Source organism: Schistosoma haematobium, chromosome ZW, assembly GCF_000699445.3.
Source record: "Schistosoma haematobium chromosome ZW, whole genome shotgun sequence".
NCBI classification, from domain to species: Eukaryota; Metazoa; Platyhelminthes; class Trematoda; order Strigeidida; family Schistosomatidae; genus Schistosoma; species Schistosoma haematobium.
This window is the reverse complement of record NC_067195.1, coordinates 66,778,006-66,798,816: the sequence shown is the minus strand read 5'-3', so window position 1 is coordinate 66,798,816 and position 20,811 is coordinate 66,778,006. Positions and strand designations below refer to the sequence as shown.

The following is a 20,811-nucleotide window of genomic DNA, read 5'->3' as shown; positions in this document are numbered from 1 at the left end:
AACACGTGATAAATGGGGCACACACATACGTTCATATGAAAACAGTCAGGATTAATAAGCAAATAAGTGACAAGGTTAAATTGTGACTTGAGAAGAATGCATGATTTGGTCTGTCCCATGTTGGCTTGACATATTACTAGCCACTACAGTTTTTATTATATCAGTTCAGACAGGTGTTGATGCATTCATCAAAAATACTAACGAGACTTATAGACAAATTAAATATGCTTGTTTCACGAAGTTGTTCATTCCGTCTTTTTTCTTTTTGCTAACAATCACTTCATGTCAATAAGGTGTTCACGGTTATGATCGTTAATTTTGCTTTCAACAAATAATTGACGCACAATTGTTTCTTTCTAATAGTGCTCAATTTCAAGTGTAAATAAATCCCCAAATTTGTTTTTGTTTAAAGGAAACTCATGTTTTTAATCCAGTAGTTTTACAATTTATTCAATTATAAACAACTGATGGAGTATATTGTTTTCCTTATCACTACTATAATCATATTTCTAGCACATCACCTTAAATGACCTAATAATCTTAATCTGTTCAATTACAATAATAACAATAATAATAAATTATCAATTTTGTCAATATATCGTCGAAATATCTTCAATCTTTGAAATTTAATTTTGCGCTATTCCTTTCTGTGACCTACATTTTTTTTAATTATTATTATTATTATTATTATTATTATTATTATTATTATTATTATTATTATAAGTTTCATCATACTGCTTCGTTAAACAAAATTATTGATTAATAAAAAAGGACACTTCTACTCACTGGGTGTTGTCACTTTATTATCTTGTCTGTAAAAAAAAACAATCATGTCTTTAAGCTTTTATTCATTTGATGTTGGTCATAAAATTGTAATTCCTTTTTTTCAACTAAGTTTCACTGCTTCACTTTTTTTATAATCCTTCAAAATTTTACTTGTTCTGTGACCGGAAGATTGTAGCTTTAAATCTGTAAGAATAGTGATAAATTTAGCAATAACAGATTTTAATAGATACGTATTGTATTTATTAATATATTTTATCAGATTTGATTAGAATTATGTAATTTAAAAATGTAGATAGACTGTTTTTCTTCATGTACCATGAACTACTGTACAGTAATGTTATTGGTCATTTTTCATTTTTGTGATCTGAAATTTAACGGAGACATAGCAATAATTGAATAACAGACATTACTGAAGTAGCATTACAAATTTATGATTTGCTAGACATTGAAAAAGGAATGTCATTATTTATACCATAGTTAGTGAATGAGTTTGTCAGAACCTTTTGCCTGTGTATCTTGCAGTAATTACAATTATTTAAAGGAAGCTATCGGTCCTTTTTTGTGAGAAGTAAATAAAAGATTTGTATAGAATATTGTAATTCGTGTGGCTTTCAACTATCAGTTCCCTGTTTTTGAGCCCCGATTTTCAGATTTCGCATTTGACAGCTGAGTAGTGTCATCAGTTCTTGCATAAATGATTCAACTTAAGGACAAGTAAACTAATCTGCACTGATTTATAGAGTTTCACTAAAAAATAAGTTGAACTTTTAGCAACGTAACATTGAAGATAAGCTGTCATTGTTATCTACAAACATTATATTTATTAAAATACTCGGTGTTTGATATGAATCTACGTCTATGTAAAATCAATGTGATTGTTAAAGTATGTTTCTAGAAAATTGCAATATCTGTTAGAAAATTAATCTTTTTTATGGAAGTAAGCGGCTACTCAGTTTTTCTTCGTTTTCAACGATTATCTATTTTTTCTGGTTTGTGATTATATTAGCATTAGACAACCTTCATGGATTCGCATTTTGAAAAGATAACTGTTTAGGAAAATGTAAATTTTCAAGGATCTTCAAGAGTTTCCAATTTTCCATGAGTTTTACCTTACTGTATTTCAGTTTATAATTATCTTAAGAATGACAAGTAAATATATTTTAGTTCTAAAGCGTTAGAATAAGAGTGTATATATATATATTGCGTGTTCCGCAATAAATGATAATGAAATACACTTTTATGGTTACTATTATTGTTTCTAAGTCTCATCCTTTAGTTTACTGATCCACTTTGATCTTATCGATAAGAAAATTATGTCTTGTAATATCTATTAATGAATTTTTCTACAATATTGGCAAAATATTGAACGGTTTGTCATGATTGTACCGTATATATCTCAGTAACAAGATACACATGGAGGCGGTGTGAATTATTATATTTTAACTGTTGCATAGTCTGGGGATAAATGGACGATTTTGTGTCTTTATAAAATTCAAACGAAAATGAGGGAAGTAAACATAAGACTTTGATAACATTTTTTAAGAGCATAATATATAAAGACAGAAAATGCAGTTTCATTCCATGCTATATAAAATAAATTATTAAAAGTTTCTTTTCATCTTCTTCATCTTATCATTTTCTTAAACCTATGTTAGACACAAATTAGGTAAATATGTAACACAAATTATTCCGTACGAGTTAAAAAATGTCTTAAAAACTAGATGTGTGTTCAGATTGTTAGAAATGTAGTGCGTAAATATATCACATAATTCTAATAAACTTCGTCTTCTCATTGCATTATCGAAAAAAATAGTTAGCGCAAGGTTCTTATTTGATAGATCATAGATATTCATAAAGAACAAAGAAAAATCTTTTAGAATACTTGGATATTTCATGTCATCAATAATAAAGTTTGATTGTAGTGTTGTTACTTGAATCCTTAGTTGTATATTCACATTTTAAATGTTAAGATGCTCTAACTGAAATCAGAATAATAGCTAGACTGTAAGTTAATAAGCATTTTAAAATTTCCACTTGCTTATTGGATATCACGTGGTACCACATAATCACTGTTTCCTTGTAATAAAGTAATATAATTCATACAACAGAAAATTTCCATTTATGCTTCAATTAACTAGAAAATACCAAAGAAAGGAAAAGTATTCAGATTATAAAAATTGTATTTTACAGTGCGTTTATGAATACATTTATTTAACAATGCAAATCCAAAGTGCTTTGGAGTGAACAAAACTGTATCACTCTTAATATATTTGAATTGGAATTCTACTCCATCATAGATTTATATTTGTAAATATTTTATGTTTAAAAATTAACTTCTCAATTTATTTTATGGTAATCAACATTGTGAAGCAGTATTTTTATATCTCTTTATGTAGTTATTTTATAAGTAGATAATTTTATTGTTCTTATCTTAGTTGAAAAATATTGTTTTTTAATCTAAAATCCTTTTTAGAAAACTTTTTTGAATCACATTACCGTGAAAAGGGGGAGGCATATGATAGTATTGATTTTCCGGCTGATCGTAAATATGGTCAAGGTCCAAATATAGCAGATGTTACATCAAGTTTTATGCTTCTCTTGGGTATTTACTTTCCCTCTGTCACTGGTAAGTTGACCATTTGTTGAAATCAATAATAATCTTCATGCATAAATGAGTAAAATTAAAAATGTGACTTATCCTATTTGGTAGCACTGTTTTATCTTAAAGCGAGTTAATTTCTTACTGGGCTGTGATTCGATGATTTTTATAATTAATTCTGGTTACAAAATTATTATATTTTTGAAGCATGTTGAGAAAGACAAATTCATCGTTCCAATGCTTTCATTATGTTGAAATGGAGGGGATTTGTAGCTTAGGTGGAGTTTTTTTTTTCTGTGCTGAAAAGTTTGGTGGTGAAGCTTTCATTGTTGTTCTGAACAACGTCATCAGCACAGACTTCAGGTAGATGTGAAGTGTCCAAATTTCTCTGTACATGACTCACGGCTTGTCCTCTCGACTTTTCAAAAGATTTCGCCCGTAATAGTTGCAATGTTATAACTTAATAATCAAATAAACCGATGGTAAATGATGTTTCTACGAAGGAACTCGTTATCAGGTTGAGGCCAATAATAAATTTCTTACTTTACCGTCGTACATCGTATAAGGTAATTCTTATCCATAGTTTATCTATCCACCAATTCTTCAGCAACAGGAGTCAGTAAGTTCAAATAAACGTCATGTAGCATCCTGAAATTATTTCAGTCCTCTCTTTTATGAAGCAATAAATATTTACGTCTGAAAATAACGTTTACATTCCCTAATCTAGACCGTTTCAACAAAGTTGGAATTTGCAAATTTGGTGAAGCATGTCATTTTCTGTTAATAGAAAATGTGAAGTATGTTCGAATGAACAATTATTTACTAAATTATCAATTACCTTTAGTTGTCTCTTTGTATACTTGTGTATCAATTGTATTCATCATAGAAATGATTTAGAGTCTATTTTAAATCAACCACAGAAATCTTTTAATGATTATATGTTTTGCTCAACCAAGAATAATTGTTGTTATGCTCTTCGTCCTGAAAGTTACTGACCAGTTAAATTATTCTCATCATCAACGTTGATCTTATACTTCAATATAGCGAGTTATAATTTAAGAATTATAACTAGTGAAAGAACTAATCCTACTTTTTTATTTACAAATGTTAATATTGCATTAAACTCTAGACTAAAACTCACGTCTCCGTCAATTGGAAATTTGCTTTAATTGACAATTCGAAAACCTTTGGTTACTAACTCTGATTGAGTTGTGTATACTGCAAAAATTAGAGTTAAAAAGTTAAAAAACGTATTTCAGATCCAACATATTTATTTCGTCTATTCTCCAGTACAGACATATAAGTATAGTCGTCAATTAGGAATTCCGAATGCAGTAACGTTACTAACAATATCTGCCTGATATAATATAATGATAAATAATTAAACAGAATTAAGTATATGTTATGTTCTTATGGCCTGTCAAATTATCACATGATAAGATCTCCAATCAGAACACCAACTCACACAACGTTGATCTTGTGCCAAATCAATCACTTATAACCAGCACGAGTAGCCTAGGGTCTACTCAGAGTACTTGTTGGTTCTTATCGCCTAACCAGTCATCTTGAGTTCAGAACTGTTGAGGTCTCTAGATCCCCAGAACTCATTTGGAAAAAGTCCTAATTTTGTAATTTTATTATGAAAATTAGAATTTTATGTTTTTGCGTCAAGAGATGCTTAGTTGACCTATAACTTACATTTCCCACTCGGAAATCCTTGACTGTCTTTGGTTGATGGATTTTCTAGTACGTTATTTTGTGGCTCTCCCAAGGGCAATTCTATCATTGTATAAATAGGCTTGATTTATGTGCTTAATGACCTCATATTTTCTGGGTGCTTATAGAATACATTCTCTACGCCTCATCAAGACTTCTTGATATAGTTACCAGGGCCGGGGACAACGGATTAGAATAGCCTATCGTGTCACTGTATCTTTGACCTTTGTTCCGTTTGCCGAGTAAGGTGAACTCTAATAGCATTCAAGCATATCATTTGGCGACATTGGTTTTGGAAATATGGATCCTTCTGAACTTGAATTATGACTTGAGCAGATGCTGAAACTAAAGCAAATATTGCCAGATATCACGATTTCGCCTCCCACACAGCCTATCACATCTAATGTAACCACAGCACCATCAGTAGATGGCATCGCAAATAGCATTGCTGTGTTTCATTATGATCCTGATGCTAAAGTTACTTTTGACATGTGATTTCGGCGTTATTAAAACCTATTTCAATTTAATTTCGCTAATCAAGATGATGGTTGGAAGGTTCGGCTGCTACTTCAAAAGTTGGGTGCAAGTGAGCTGGACATTTACTGTAATTTGATCCTGCCTTTGAACCCACTTGATCACTCATTCTCAGACACAGTTAGATATTAGGCCAACATTTCGGCGACAAATCATCATTGTTTAACATTCATTATCGATGTTTGAAGCTAATTATGAACGAAGACGATGATTTTCTTACGCATGTGGGCATCGTCGACCGTGAATGCGATCGCTTCCGGTTGAAGTCTTTGTCTGAAGACCAGTTTAAAGCCCTCATCCTCATTTGCAGCCTCCAGTCCCAAAAGTTCAGTGGCTACTGTGTCGATTGGATCAAGGTCCTTAACTCACCCTTAGTGACATGGCCAATGATTACCAACGCCTCATTAATCTGCAATGAGACACGACTATGATTCAGAGTTGTGGGTCTAATCGATCTGAAATACGAGTAGTGCAACAGACAACTAATCAGAATAAATGTGCCCCTGTTACTCCCAGTCCATCCCACTCCAGCTCAGTCCAACAGACTAAAACAACTTCCACCATCGCTTAAAAACCTACGACTAAAACGAATCCCTTGAAACAACACAAAAACCCCGTACTGTATGTGCTAATTACCTTCTCTTGTTAGAACAATTGAAATTTAAAGTTATTTTTCGAGATTCCTCGTTTACTGGGATATGTTATATAACGCCAGCTGATCTAAATTTACTTGGTTTAGATTGGTTCGACCAGCTAAAACTAGCTGATGGTAAGTTGTATCGCAATAGCCAATAGGTCAGATGAAAGGAATACGAATATATATATATATATGAAGTAGTAATATAGTTCAGTTTTACATTAGGGATTTCAGCAAGAACCATTTCTCATTATAAAAATTAAATAGTTGTTTGCTTCTAAAAGTGTTCTTGCTTAGGCGATTGCCCAGAGCAATAGGTTTACTAATTATTTGTATTATAATTATTTGTTATTTTACTTAAAAGTCAATTGCCATTTTCAAAATACTACTTTTTCATCTTTTTTTTTTATAAACTCCTGTAAATCTTCTCCCCATCTAGGCATCATGGCTGGTTCTAATCGATCGGGTGATTTGACAAATCCTCAGAAATCTATTCCATTGGGAACTATATTGGCTATAACAATGACGTCGCTTGTATGTATCCTTTTAGATACTAAGGAAGAAATCTGTAAATTACAATAAATCAATTAGTCATTTCCACTTTTCTTGTTATCACTCTAATTGCTAACCAAATATTTTTTTAATCACGTTACACAGTTTCATTAAGTCTTTTTTTTGTTTGTTTAATCATATAATTCTGAATAAGTGGGAAGATGTTTTTTTATTTTTGACTAGATTTTAAATCACTAGTAATTTTCGGTTTTTTTATAGTAGGAACGACAGTATTTCAGATTAATCAACCTAGAAAATATGAGCTTTGTATTGATAACTTTATTTCGATTCGCTACTTTATTGTTTTTTAATTAATTTTGTTTAGTTTTCTATCACCATTCTTTGTTCATCACATGAAGTAATCAATATGTTAAATACACCCACAACTTATTTCCAATTAAATGTTAAAATATCTTTATTTTGAATGTTTTCTTTTTGTTTATCTACAAGTCAATTCTGAATCTAAAGGATTCTTTGTTTATATTTGAATTAATCAAAACTATGACAACTGACATTACTGCTTACTTTTTTGAGCGTCAAATATGGATTACTTGTAAAAAAAAAGATCATTGAATATTCATCAGTACACTTTGTCTACGTTTTTAATCCCGACTGAAGTCTATCAATTATCACATTATTATTAATGGGTTTTTTTCCCTTAAGTGTATTTAAACTTTACTTTCAATAAGTTTGATTTTATGTATCATACTAATATGGGAATAACTATAGCTTTTAATTGAGTTTAATCGAGGTAAATGGAATTGATTGCTGTCAAAAAGTAGGGTAGTGTAAAATCAATTCTAGGTTATTTTCTGTTGATTTAAATGTTTTCTTATTAACTTTCATTCTTTTCTGTCAAACGTAGAAATCAAGAATTAGTTTTTAGAAATAACAAACTTCTCGTGTTATAAACAATTTCAAACATAAGTATATATTTACCAACTTTATTGATTATATTATTTCCAAGGACAGTAGATTTAACCACATATATATATGTGGATGTGAATACATGTTCTTTGGAGAACATTTTGCCGTAGGCGACGGAGTGCATTCATCTGCCATTCTTTTATTCTATAATTTTTCTACATATATCGATATCATATGTATTAAATGCGCACAAATTGACGTGTTGCTATAGTTCTATTATTTGTTTTATCTTGTTTTATGCGATTTTTATGGTGAAACAATTAGAAATATGAGTAAATTTAAGTTATTCATAGATATAATAAATATTCGAGTGTCAATAAGATAATTTTCATTGTTTTACCATTTTAATTATATAAAATTCATCCAATAAATAACTCCTTAACTTTTCCACATTTTATTAAACTGTTATTTTTACTTAAATAACAATGATGTCTAATTGTTGTACACCTCTTTATCACAAAATTTCAACTGACAAGATTTATCATCACCTTTATTGTTTGCTGCAATCTGTGATGGCTCTGTTATGAGAGATAAGTGAGTGTCTTTTTTCACAAATTTTTGGTTTATGATCAAACAGCTTTTTATGTAATATTGATTGAGTATTTTTGTTGAATTAAGTTTAATTCTATTTACACCAATAATCTCATTAGCAAACAATATTCCTATCAACCACATGATATGGTTAAATTTTCTAAGTATTCAAGAAGTATTTATCTGATCCGGGTAAAATCTAATGTAACTTAAAAAATATTAAAAAATCCGATTCATATCTGTATCTTTACTACCGGTCAGTCGATAAAAAGTACGTGAAGGCACAAACTTTAAAGTCAATTGTCTTTCAGAAATCTTATGAATTTTGTAGTGGTCTGTCAATTATGGATGTATACTAATTTTGGTGATAAAGGTAATTCAATAATCTTCAATATCTGCTTCAGTAAAAGATGTGGTAATGATAACTCTTCGATTCCTGTCATTTTGTAATTAACGAGAACTCAAAATTACAGAATGTCTTGATAAAATATGAGAACTATGCACTAAGTACTTCATTTACAAAGTTCCATCACTTGTCTTTCATATTTTGTATCATTCTTCCTATTCTCGTTATCTTTCTATTTCCGTTTCTATTCTCTTAAACTTGATTTTCTTAGGTTTCTGCTGTCGAAGTTTCCACTTCCGTTTGGTGTTACATACTACTTATGACTGTCGACATAAATAGCATACACCACAATTTTAGACAATTATCATAAAGTTTAGTATCATATTAACCGACTATTTTTGCTAAACACTTGTTTCAGGTCATCGTAGAAACAAATGTCAACAAATAACTCTATTCAAATTCATTCTCCATCAGGGTTCATTCTTTTTAGGTTGGCATCTAGTTGAAGATACGTTGCTGCTGAAATATTATAAAGAAAAACATTTGGATAAAAACCTGAGAGCTTAAACAGCAAAATAAGACATGATTCCAAGACTACTACTGACATCTTATGGAATCGACAACAATTAGCACTGAAAAGCAGTGATTTAAAAATAATCTTTATTCTGACACTTGAAATGTAAAATGAAAGCTTTCAAATGGTATTCAATGCCTAATACTGTGTATACTTACAATAGTTTTTCGTGAAAACTATTTACCTTCTTTAGTTCTTTTAAGAATGGAAACTTCTATTTGACGAGTAACGTATACACAGTTTAGTGTTTGGTTACATTTTTGAAATACAGCGTATCAGGTGACGAGTTTACCTGTAACTAATTGTTTTCACTTAAGTTAAACCTACGAAGGTAATCGATAAGCTAACAACTGTTGTTTGAATATACATTCCAATGCTATTTATAAACAATAAACCAAAAATAGGAAAAAAACGAATGTAATGTTTGTGTTTTTCTATTTGTCATTGCATCATGGACATGTTTGCGTCTGACTGTCAATACAATAATAAGGATTTCTGCATTCTTTGTTTCCTCAATTGACTACTGTTTACCAATAAACAAAATAAATGGTGTATAAAAAGACTAACATTAAACGCACTGTTTGTATTTGATAATCAAAAAAGCCTTAACAGAGAACTTGGAATACAACAAGTTACCCTTAGGAAGCTGCTTATTAAATAATGATTTGTACCCTATCTCTGTCAACCATGTTTATAACAAAGATTGGTTTGGCGAAGACTTCTCTTTTTTTGGAGGACTCATTTTCAAAGCTGCACAGTCGTAATTATATGCTTATTTTTCAAGATGATAATACAATAACAGCGATAGTAATATTTTGCCAAACATAATAACAGTGTGGTAGAGTAAAAAAGATATTAAAACGTTATTTTTACCAGGGAAACTAATAGTAATTTAATAGTTAAGATCGTGAGTCAATTGAAGCTAGACCACTGTGGAAAACCTGGAAGCATTGGACGGTCATTCCACCTCTGTATGGAACTCTTCAGCAGTGCGTGTCCAAGATCCCGCTTCGCAAGTTTCGAACGCAGCACCTATCAGTCCCACTAGACCACTGAGCCGGCATCCATTATTGTTAATGTCTAACTTCAACTGATCCACGAAATTAAGCGACACATTCACCATTGTCTTCAGTGAGTTACTATCTCACAACCAACCCAGTTGAACTCCATTGGTCACTGCTTCTCACTAGAACTCCAGGAAATACCTCTTGAAGCCAGTCACTTGTGAGCATGTTCCGATTAGTATCAGAAGGGGTTTTGTGGATATTATAGTAATTTAATAGTTGGGATCATGAGTCAATTGAAGCTAGACCACTATGGAAAACCTGGAAGCACTGGACGGGAGGTGGGATCTTGGTTGCGCACTGCTGAGGAGTCTCACAGTAGGAGAAAACAGCCGTTCAGTGCTTACAGGTTTTCCATGGTGGTCTAGCTTCAAATGACACACGATCCCAACTATTAAATTACTATAATATCTAAAAAACTCCTTCTGACATTAAACTAATAATCATTTTATTGTTAAAGGCTTGAATATTCGTCATGAAGATAGATAGGGAAATTATAATTAGGAAGGAAACGCTCAGTATGATAAGATAAAATGTTGAAATTGAGATGATATGCAATTAGGAGCATCATAGAAACAAAAATAAACCATTTAGAGGTAAAACACTATTTATATGACACGTAGCTTTATTCCAACATAAAAAATTAATTCTAATGTTTTAACATCACAACTCTGTAGTTGACGTCTCATGTTTTACATATATATCAATGGTTTTTGAAAAAAACTTTTCAATCGTAATCCTGTTTTTGATAAATAAAATGATTAATAAGTGTTTGATAGTAAACGGACCATAAGTTCACTTGATTGTAGCTATTAATAACACAAAGATATACATACAGACACACATTTAATTTCACGTTGTAATTTTCTCAAATTATTCACATTTTACTGACTGAGCATACGAATGTGACTGAACAGGCCTTCAGTGTAGAGTTATTTAGTAAGGATCATATGTAAATTCTTTAAAGTACAAACAGGATTACCGGGCGAAACGTTGGAATTATTTAAATTTCATTCCTTGAGATTGTTTCAAAGATAGGTCTTACACCTTATATCTATATACCAGGGCGCTCAATTTCTATCAAACTATTTGCTCAAATATTGACGAATGGTTATATATTAAACAAATGATACAGTAGGATATAACGCAAACGTCGACATGGCGTCTAGGTCTTTTGGATTTTGGGCCCACACGTAAGCAAAAGTAAACGTGATTTGCAAGTTAGTTTATCCAGACATGTACCAAAATGGATACAGAAGTAAACATGATCGAACAACCCAATGAGAGTGGAAGACAAGCGTTTACTTTTCTCTATTTCTCAAGACATATTAAAAAGGAGTTCATAAGGCCAATCTTAACTCAGCCTCTGTAGTTGTGTAGAAATTTTTATAGGGCATATGCTAAGGTTTATTCAAACCTTGGGCATGCGAAAATCCAAACATTTACGCTCTAACCTTAAATCTAACTTGATGATATGAATTTATTATCCAGGGTGGTGTTTCACGCCTTTTTTATTATCTTTGTTTCTTCTTAACTTTCAGTTTGTTTCGTCAAGCTTTTATTTCTCATATATAAATGATCTTTGTTAGTATATGTATGATTTGATTGTTCGAAATGTATTGCATGTATTTCTGGCAATTTCCATCTACACTATTCAAATTTATCAAAGGGGTTAATTGTTTTAAATATTGTAAAACAATATGAATTAATAAATTTATGACTTGAATTGAAAGTTATCATACGTGATTTTTTTTCTAAACTTTTCTTGTATTTATGAGCATAAATTGTTCTTTAAATTCTGATCCAAGTTTACTAGGGTTTATTTATTTCTTTTTTAAAAAAAGTTTTCATCCTTTTAATCACATCGTAATATTTATTTTAAAAAAACAAAACTTTAACAGATTCGGTGAAAGTTATGGTGGTATATTGTTGGTCGCTGCATTTGCATGGCCACATTTTTGGGTTATTTTGATTGGATCATGTTTATCAACAATTGGAGCTGGTTTACAATCATTAACTGGTGAGTTTATACTACTAATATTGTTATATATAAAAAAACTGTGTTTAGTGCAGATAATTTTCAATAACTTCTCAGTTAATTATTTCATTCTGCAGTCTAATATTTTTACATTGTGAATGTTAAATAAAATGGTGAAAATAAACGTTTACTCTGTTTTGTGTTTATTCTATGAATTAACATATATTTTCGTTACAATGTAACTATCATATTTAGATAAGAATTACATTTTATGAATAGTTTTCTAAGTGTAGTTTGTAAGTAACCTATCTGTTATTCATTTTTCTTCGGGTTTCTTTGTCAGTGAGTTGTGTTGTATTTGTGTAGAATATAACTTATATCAGTCAATTTACAGTTATTGGATACAAAACGCTCTGTATTCGTTTCTGATAAATCAGTAATGCAGTAAAAATGTATCTACAGTGACTCAATATAACTGGAAGACATATATGTCTCTTGTTTTCAGTAAATTAATGACTTGATAATTTGTCTAATCTTTGCAATACGTGCACAAATACTAAATACTTATACCACCACATATATTAATATGTTTTGTGTACAGGTTAGTGGTACTACCTGTTTGTCCAAATCAACTCAAGTAAAGTTGGGTTTTCAGCTTTTGGTGAAGTCATTGTAGGATAACCGCTTTGTTTGCATAGTTGTCACATATGTAATGAATATTTTATGCATGTATTGCTTCATTTTTCTACGTATAAAAGAGCTGTATACATTTCAATGGAACGGTAAAAACAACTCATTGAAGAAATCTTAAAACTAATTAGTTATTAAGTATCCAATATCAAATTTAAAATCTTCTGTATTTTATATACAGAACTTTACTATTGATATCACATAGTGGCCACATTGGACATGAAACAGGGCGTTTGATTACTAGATTCACTATATTTACATGAACTAGCCAATTAAATACGCTAACTGAACTAGTGACGCTCGTGATGAAACTAGAAAAAAACTCATAAAATGTTTTAAGGTATTCGCGGATATAATTAATTAAAGGTAAAAAGCTGTTTCGATGTAAATATCGTGTAGTAGTGAATTGCATGATGATTTTAAGTCTGATGAAGGGTCAAAACTACTGCCAATTTACCATTTTTACGAAAATATAAGACGTGTACAGTCCTTCTTTAATCGCTTTGGTTTAGGATGGGCTAATTTAGGGAAAATCATCTGTGAAAATGATCGTAACAAAACATTTGGAGTTGAGATATACTTGTAATAACAAGGTGCCTATATAACCAGAGACATGTAAAACTTCAGATATGTTTTAAACATTGGAAACAGAGAATTGTCATCTTTTTTTCAAAAACCATGTGTAGCTCATTGAGGATGGGAACGATTTATTGAGTTATCTTCTTATGATCTCCATTTATTCATTGGGCGTATTATATATGGATCCAGTTTAGAGTAAATGTTTTACACTGTTATCAAAATGAAAATATTAGAAAGTGGATAAAATTAGCTACTTCAAAGAACTGTTCAAATTTAATCATCTTAATTACTAAAGTTGTTTTTCATCTTATTTGTTTCATACTAATGAAAATCATTTAACAATTGTTTTGTTTAGGCAGTTCACTTGCAAACGTGATTTTCTTTTATCAGTAGTCCACCCTATTACTACAGGCTTTCTTTAGTGGTCCAAATAAAATGTTAACCAACCACTCTATTTTTATTTGAACTGAAGTATTTCACAACATTATTATATAATTAATGTGATGAAAATATCAATGGAGTTCCTTTTTTCATCCATACGTAAGACCACTTAAAAACTTACGTGACATTGTAACTACTAATTAACAGTTTTGTTTCACAAAAATAGAGTTTAAATCTAATAACTTACATTCTACTGCCTTAAACCAGGAAATAGCCACAATTACTTGCATTTCTCTCAAGTCCGAGAAAAATTCTGATGATCGTTCTTACAAGCTTTTATAAGGTTTTTAACTCACGCTAATTTAACCTCTTTTTCATCAACCTCAATTTTTTTAACTGACACTTATTTTCATACTAATAAATTTTTTTTAACAAAATAATTTTATTTTGAAGCATGATTTTTAATATATTTATGACACAAATGATGTTATTGACCTAAATGTTTTATTATGAAAAGAACACAGTAGCCATTTATTGGATCTTTTTTTATCGTTGACTTTTAGCCATACCAAGTTGATTGAATAAGTGTATTACTCGTCTTTAATATTATGTATTAGGCTGCTTCTCTCTACTGAATGTGTTATTTCTTCCAGATTTCAAATCATAAAGTTTTTAATGACAAATTTTACGATCTCGTTCAATGTTTTACAAAGCAATATAACAATAGCTAACTGACGTCATACTTTGCAAAATAATTGTTTAAAGGAAATCTCTTTTTCATGTTTGCAACTTCAGGTCAGATCAAAATTATGTTGTTGTCTAGATAAACAATATGTAGGTAATAGTAAAAACAAAAGAGTGGGGGCATTTCTTGATGGGGCTGCATTCTCAGAACTAATCAGTTTAATTGTGATTCTTTTATGGCCTTCGTAGTTGTCATTAGTTCAAACTTTACATAAAATTGACTTATCGGAAGTTTGTTGTGATTACGTTTCCCACAAGGATATTGAAAACTTAATGATTAAACTGATCAGGCTGCTGTGTTAAAGCCATTTTCCTGAGTGGCAAATATTTGAAAGTGTTATCGTGTACTCTGTAAGTTTAGGAGTGTAAAGTTTTAAGCAAACCAATGTGTTGTTCTAAATATTTATACAAATTCATTTCATCATATGTCAAATTCCGTAGAATAAAATAATAGAGAATGGTCTCCTACTGTATGATTCTCTTAGCATAAAATAACTATCGTGACTTTACCAGCTTAATACAACAGGTTAATAATCGTATGCATGGTCGATTTTCCAACTTGCTACGATTTGGTTTAGTAACAATTGTTCACAAATCCAAAGAATCGGTATTTATATATCAATTAACGTATATTGTAAGGCAATTACCAAAAAAGAAAATAAGGGTCGTTTTATATAAAAAACAATACATTTATGTAACACATTTAAAGACGTTACGATTGCATAAACTATAGGAACTTATTCAACCTCTTTTCCTATTATGGTCTTCTAAAGCCATTACCTTTTCCCCTGTCTTTTTCTACTGGTTATCTACTTAGAAGTGGTGTATTTCTGTTTCCATGTCCTTTCTAATTAAATTTCATTTTAGCCTCAACATCATATCTTCTCATTTTTCTCAATTCTTTTTGCCCATCCATCTTATTGGTGCATATTTAAGTTCTTAAAAACTACATTTTCAGTTTATTACTTAAGAAAACAATTTTGCATGCTTTTTATTTTGTCCCTCTGTTGGTATGATCAGTAAATACCTGTCACTATTAAGGAACATATCTTTATAATTCTTGGAAGAAACATTATACATCTACGAATGTACAGTGTGAAGGATAAATCTTCCTAAAAGAAAACTCGTTGCTACACCCTTTATTTTTGAAGAATTTATCATGAAACAAATGTGATTAATTTTCATTTGTCACGTAAATAACTTGTTCGATTTAGATGACGTAGATCACTCTATCTTATTATGATTAATACTGTACAAAAAATTGGTCTTCGTATTTTTCCTTTTAAAATTTGTTTCTTTCCTACTAACCTGTTGTATAGATCGATGCATTAGATTTCATTAATAAATGTATTTGACATTTGTTGCATTCTCTAAAGTCACATACGCACTACACTTTTCAGATGTTTTTATTCCAATATGAACTAAATGTTGATCTGTCGTCTTTCTATCTTATCCTTATGCTACGCCTTTCTCTTTCTCATATTGTTTTTGATGTGTTAAAATGTCTATAAATAAGTGTCCGCCAATTTTCATTATCTATGTATGTGCATGTATATATATATTCATACAATGAGAGTGATTTGATAATTTGACCTTAAATATGATCAGTTCCATGAGGCAACATTGTAAATATACTGACCTGATTTTCGAGTGTTTCACTGTGTTGTTATTCGTTATTCATAATTTAACTGATACTATTTTGCATCATAACACACTTTGGATCTACGTTTGGATGAAAGTGGTGTATGACTGTTTGTCCGTATATTTATTGTTATTATATATTTTATATCTTAATCCAGAGAATAAGTTTGTAAACAAAATTCAGTAGAACAATCAGCTAGTTTGTTTCACCTCATTTAATATAAAAGATTGGATAAATAAATTATTATTTGATAGGTTTTCCGTTCAAGTTTCGGCAAATTTTTGTCAATAACGACCTTGTTTTTATGAATAAATTTATTAAGAAGATAATTACTCTTAAAGCAGAAAAAGATCCAATCATTTTGAGTTTAAAAGTATTAATTCTTGGATTACCGAATGGAAATTTCGCTAAATGAACGACTTTTCGGATAGTAAAAAAAATCAGTGGAATCTTTTTTTTTCATTGAGTAAATGAGAAATAAGCAACCCCATAATTTCAGCCTAATTTCTGTGTACAAAGCTATATGTCCAATCTCTTGTTTTATCGTGGTCTTAATCCCACTCTATCTTCCGTACTCATTAATCTATAGTTATTATACATTTACCTTTACTGAATAGGCATTATTAAATTTAGTTTTCCCCTTCCCATTCATCAAATGAACAGTTGTGTTTCTTCCCTAACATATCCTTAGCTTAATAATTTGTCTTTATTCGTTAGGCCATCACATAAATCCTTTATATTTGTTATTTGCAAATAATTTATTCATAGTTTCTCAATATTCTCCAAGTTGACATCACTCTTTTGTCTGTAATATATTTTTTACTTCGGTTTGTTACACAATTCGGTTTAATACTTGGATAGACTTCCAATCACTTTCCTTATTGATTCAGGATACATCTATTTTATTGTAGACCTCCGTATACTAATTAGTCATAAGTGCGATTGTGAAGCTTGACTCAATACAATTGTCAAGAAGAAGATTTCATTCACTTAATTTTCTTTATTTCATTTTAAATTATACAATGGATTTTGTTTAGTTAAAAAAAAATTGTTCAAATTATAATTCACAAACAATAAATTCACTTTTTGATGGAGTTTTGTTCTCTGAGCTGGAGTACGACCAAACCATCCAGCTCAGAGAACAAAACTCCACCAAAATCATCCACCTGAGCTACAAATCTTCTCCACCATCTCAATAGATTCACTTGTTTCCTTAATACACCTATAAACGATTCTTGAAGTGAATTAGTCTTTCATTTTGTTGCTTTTGTGTGAAATTTTTGTCTTACAACTAGTGAATTGGCTATTACATCAAATGGAGTTATTGAAGGTAAAACACCGAATGCAAATATTATTTCAATTGTGAATTACCAATTATTATTCCAGAAAATTAGAAAGTATTAGTGATATATTTTAATATATCAAATCGCTCATGTTTCGCAGTTTAACGTAATTGGATTCTTTAAAGAATAAATAAGTATATAAGTGAGAGAATTAATTTAAGCTTAAATAGTACCATGGACATTAAATAAACCATTCATTTCCTGCATTGTTCTAAATTTTGGGCTAAAAGATTTACAGAAGCATTTTTTAAAAACATGTTAACTAATCATATATAAATAGATAAATGAACTATTTTCTTGTGTTCATTTTTGAAAGTCCCTAAAAATGATCTTTATTTACTCATATTGTTAATATATTTTCATAACAAGATTTTGACAATATTCACTTATTCAACATTATTTGTTTTAATTCATTAATTACTAATCTTAAAATGTTGGAAATGAATTTGACATTGTTATGTTTTATTTCTGTGTGTAGTTAATTTTTACCAGTTATATAGCATAAGAATACATAATATACGCTGATATAATATATTGAACGTCAAAATATTAGTTTTATTATAGTGAACAATAGTAACGCTATCATTTATTTGATTAATCTAAGTTCTTTACAATTTGATAGACTGAATGTGCACTTTATTAGGTATTTTAATGGCTTTATTTAAACTCTAGTTAATTCGAAAGGACTCTCTACATGTTTCGATTTATGTATGAAAATTACTGTTTGATATTTTTTTCAAGGAAAAGAACAAGTGTTACTATTTTAATATTCAGATAAATCAATATTGAAAATTATTATCCAATTTTATTTCTAAACTGTACGCTATGACTTTAGCATAAAGGAAAACTTCATTTAATTTTATGTAGTGAAAATTACTGAACCAAATAATTAAAGCTTCATTTATTCCTATAGAAATACTACTCATTACTAGTCAAAGGATCATGTGATTTGATAAAGGTAACGTTTTAATTTACGCAGTAATAAGGAATCATGAGAAGTAGGTAGGAAGTTTGTATACGTTAAACTCTTTTCTCCTTTATTTTCTATTAGTTTTTTCTTTTACATTTTTTTCGTCTTACTGTCTCAGTGTGCCTGTTAAACTTTTTCGAGTTATTCACTAACGGTTATTTTTAGTAGAATAAAGATTTTACGCATAATTATTCCGATAAGTGTTGATAAATTTGCTGTGATTGTTTTTCTTCGAACGCATGCTTGACAATTTTTACTAAGTCGTGATGAATTACGCTCATTATACATGTAGTAGCTATTAAAAAAACCTCTTATGATATGATTTTGTTCTACTTTATGTTCATCTTTTTCATCAACTTCACTGTTATAATGATCACCCGTAGTATGCACAATAATCCTACTTACTTAGCTGCCTAAATCCTAGTTGGTTGTTTGAGATTCAAACTTTCACATTATTTACAGTTTATGGACAGACCAATCATATTTAAATGAAGCAGGTCTTGGCTTTAGGCGCGAAATTCATCCATCCATTTGGCCAAATAGCACTTTGGCATCAAGACTGATGTCAGTTCGTGACAAAACCCTAAATCTAACTCCTAACCCTAACAAACAACTGTAAGTCCAAATCCCGATTCCTCAAACTAATTTATAACCCAGTAAGTAAATGGACATAATCGAGTTCAATGTAGCGTCGCTCAAAGGTCGTTCATAGATTATAATCTCAGTTCACATTCAAATCCCGTAATCATTCTCATTTCTCACTGACACATTGGTTATTGTAAACAGTTGTTCTTTTATGTAGTCCCTTTCTGTACTACATGAGTCTATATTTTTCAGTATTTTTTTTACGTTAAGCTATTCATTACATCTGTAAATGATAAAAAATATTTTTACATAATTCACTTATATTTTCTTGTCTTTAGGCAATTAATTAACCGAGTTTCAAACATTTTTTAGTCATGAAAAGTTTATGAAAACCCATTTTACATCTTAATTGCCAAGGTGAAATGGAATTCAAAATTTATTCAACTTCAGTCTGTTTAGTTAATCTAATTTTCTTTTATTCATTATAGTTTATACAATATTAAGATAAATTTTCTCTTAAATTATTTGTTTTATGTAATTCTGTTTCCTTTTTTGACGCTTATTTATAAAAGAATTCAATTTAGATGAATTATGACTACCCAAGTTCATTTGTTTTGTCCAATTATATACATATTGAAATTAATGAGTGTACGCCAAGTGATAGATATAAACAGATAGATACATTAAAGACAAGAAGATTTATTATTTGGGACAACGTTATTCGGAAACTATTCTCACTGAGAATTTGCCATATGAGGTGTTAATGATGAGGAACACTGAATCCAAACAAAATCCATCATCTAAGGTGACAGTATTTAAGCATACATCAGTACGTGATTAAAATTAACCTTAATATTCATGTGATTAATAAGCACAGAGTTATGTTTAATAATTAGTGTATGAAAAATGTAGATACTGAGAAACAGATATAATTATATCCTCATCAGTTTTTCATCATAACGAATTTAAAACTATAGACACACACTCTATTTAGATGGCATAGTGAGAATATTGTTTTTTGTTCTTTCTTCATTCTGATGGATTATTTATCTCAGCAACTTTCAGCATTTTCGTCACGGATGGTTGAAGTTTGCATCTAATGACTTTAGCATTTATGAAAATTATTCGTATGTGACTATGTTTTCGTAAAGTGAAACTAAGTTCTGTACAAAGAGATTTTACTGACTGGGAAACAATTGAAGGTAGCAAAAGTACAGTTAGGTGATAAATGTTTAAATATTGACGTATTTCTGTCTGTGAGAATTTACCAATTTAATATTATTGGAGTAAAATGATTTTAGTGGACATAACAAACATAAAAGTTCATTTATTTATTTCTAGCTTCTTGCATAATGCTAACAAGAATTTTGACATTGGACAACAACTTGTAGAAAAGATATGTATAACAATCAATTAAAAATAGATTCCACCTGATAATTCTTTAGGTAAAGATATGTAGTACTTCAATGCAAAGTCATTTCGGACATTTGTAAACGTGTCAACTTCACACCATGAAAATACAGTTGTTGTGTTAAATGACAGATTATTTTTATGAAACCTATAGAATCATGTAGTAATAATATGCTGAAAAATTACATGATTACGGTAAACATATAAAAGATGGAATAATCAA

General features: G+C 30.0%; 1 protein-coding gene across 1 annotated transcript in view; it reads left to right on the top strand.

The window, feature by feature from the left end:
• The window catches only part of MS3_00004204 (uncharacterized protein), a gene marked incomplete at its 3' end in the record, with an annotated part of 131,901 nt that overhangs the window by 41,752 nt on the left and 69,338 nt on the right, over positions 1–20,811 (top strand). The window contains exons 8-11 of the mRNA XM_012942191.3: positions 3,260–3,412; positions 6,712–6,810; positions 8,228–8,285; positions 12,168–12,286. Coding sequence (XP_012797645.1) covers positions 3,260–3,412; positions 6,712–6,810; positions 8,228–8,285; positions 12,168–12,286 — 429 coding nt within the window. The remainder of the gene's footprint in view (positions 1–3,259; positions 3,413–6,711; positions 6,811–8,227; positions 8,286–12,167; positions 12,287–20,811) is intronic.